General features: G+C 40.0%; 1 protein-coding gene across 1 annotated transcript in view; it reads right to left on the minus strand.

Moving 5' to 3' along the window:
- Nucleotides 1-788, minus strand: part of LOC119594598 (ATP-citrate synthase-like) — a gene marked incomplete in the record, with an annotated part of 33,922 nt that overhangs the window by 12,578 nt on the left and 20,556 nt on the right. The window contains 1 exon segment of the mRNA XM_037943639.1: nucleotides 239-495. Within this exon segment, the coding sequence (XP_037799567.1) occupies nucleotides 239-495 (257 nt within the window).

Genomic DNA, 788 nt, shown 5'->3' on the forward strand with positions numbered 1-788 from the left:
AAAACAAAACTACAGTGGACTGCAATTACCCAGTACCAATAGTTATACCAAGGTATAAAATACTGCTATAACTCTTGACACTCAGGAACATCAAGAAAATAAAGGAAAGCTATAACTGAAGTAAATGAATATAGTAAAAAATATCAACTCACCAAATAAGTCAAATGATCCCTTACTCTCACCCCCTAAACCCCTAATAACTACCTACAAACGACAATAAAGAAAAAAATCCACTCACTCCTTCCTGGGTCCACTCTCCACATGTACCAAAAGCTTCTCTTTGACCTGCTCCACAGAGAGCTGGTCTTCAATCTCCAGGTCAAGCTTCAGAGCCTTTGCATCCACATCTCCTATGTCCACTCCGCCCTCGTGTGTGAAGAGAATGGTATCGCCTCCACGGTGGGAATAGATGCACACGTACGCCTCCTCCTTCTGCTCGTGTGGCAGGAATGGCTCGATGATAAAGGTCCGTAGCTTGCCCACTGCCTTACCCACCTGCAAACAGAGGGGAGGCCACATTAGTAAGGTCTCTCTGGAAATTGGAAATGGAAGATCAAAATAATAAAAGCAGTGAGGTTAAGAAAGATAAGGATTTACTATCATGCACTGAAAATAATACTGCTCTGTAAGTCTGATCTCCTGCCTTCATCTTTTGTTTCATGAAGATAAGAAAGATAAAAATAATATTGGTATACTTCTCTCAAAAATGAGTTTTAAAAGAATAAAGGCTGCAAGGTAGATAGACCAAAATAAAAATATAACAAACACTCAGGATCTGAACTTGTCAT

The sequence above is a fragment of the Penaeus monodon genome, chromosome 34, assembly GCF_015228065.2.
Source record: "Penaeus monodon isolate SGIC_2016 chromosome 34, NSTDA_Pmon_1, whole genome shotgun sequence".
NCBI classification, from domain to species: domain Eukaryota; kingdom Metazoa; phylum Arthropoda; class Malacostraca; order Decapoda; family Penaeidae; genus Penaeus; species Penaeus monodon.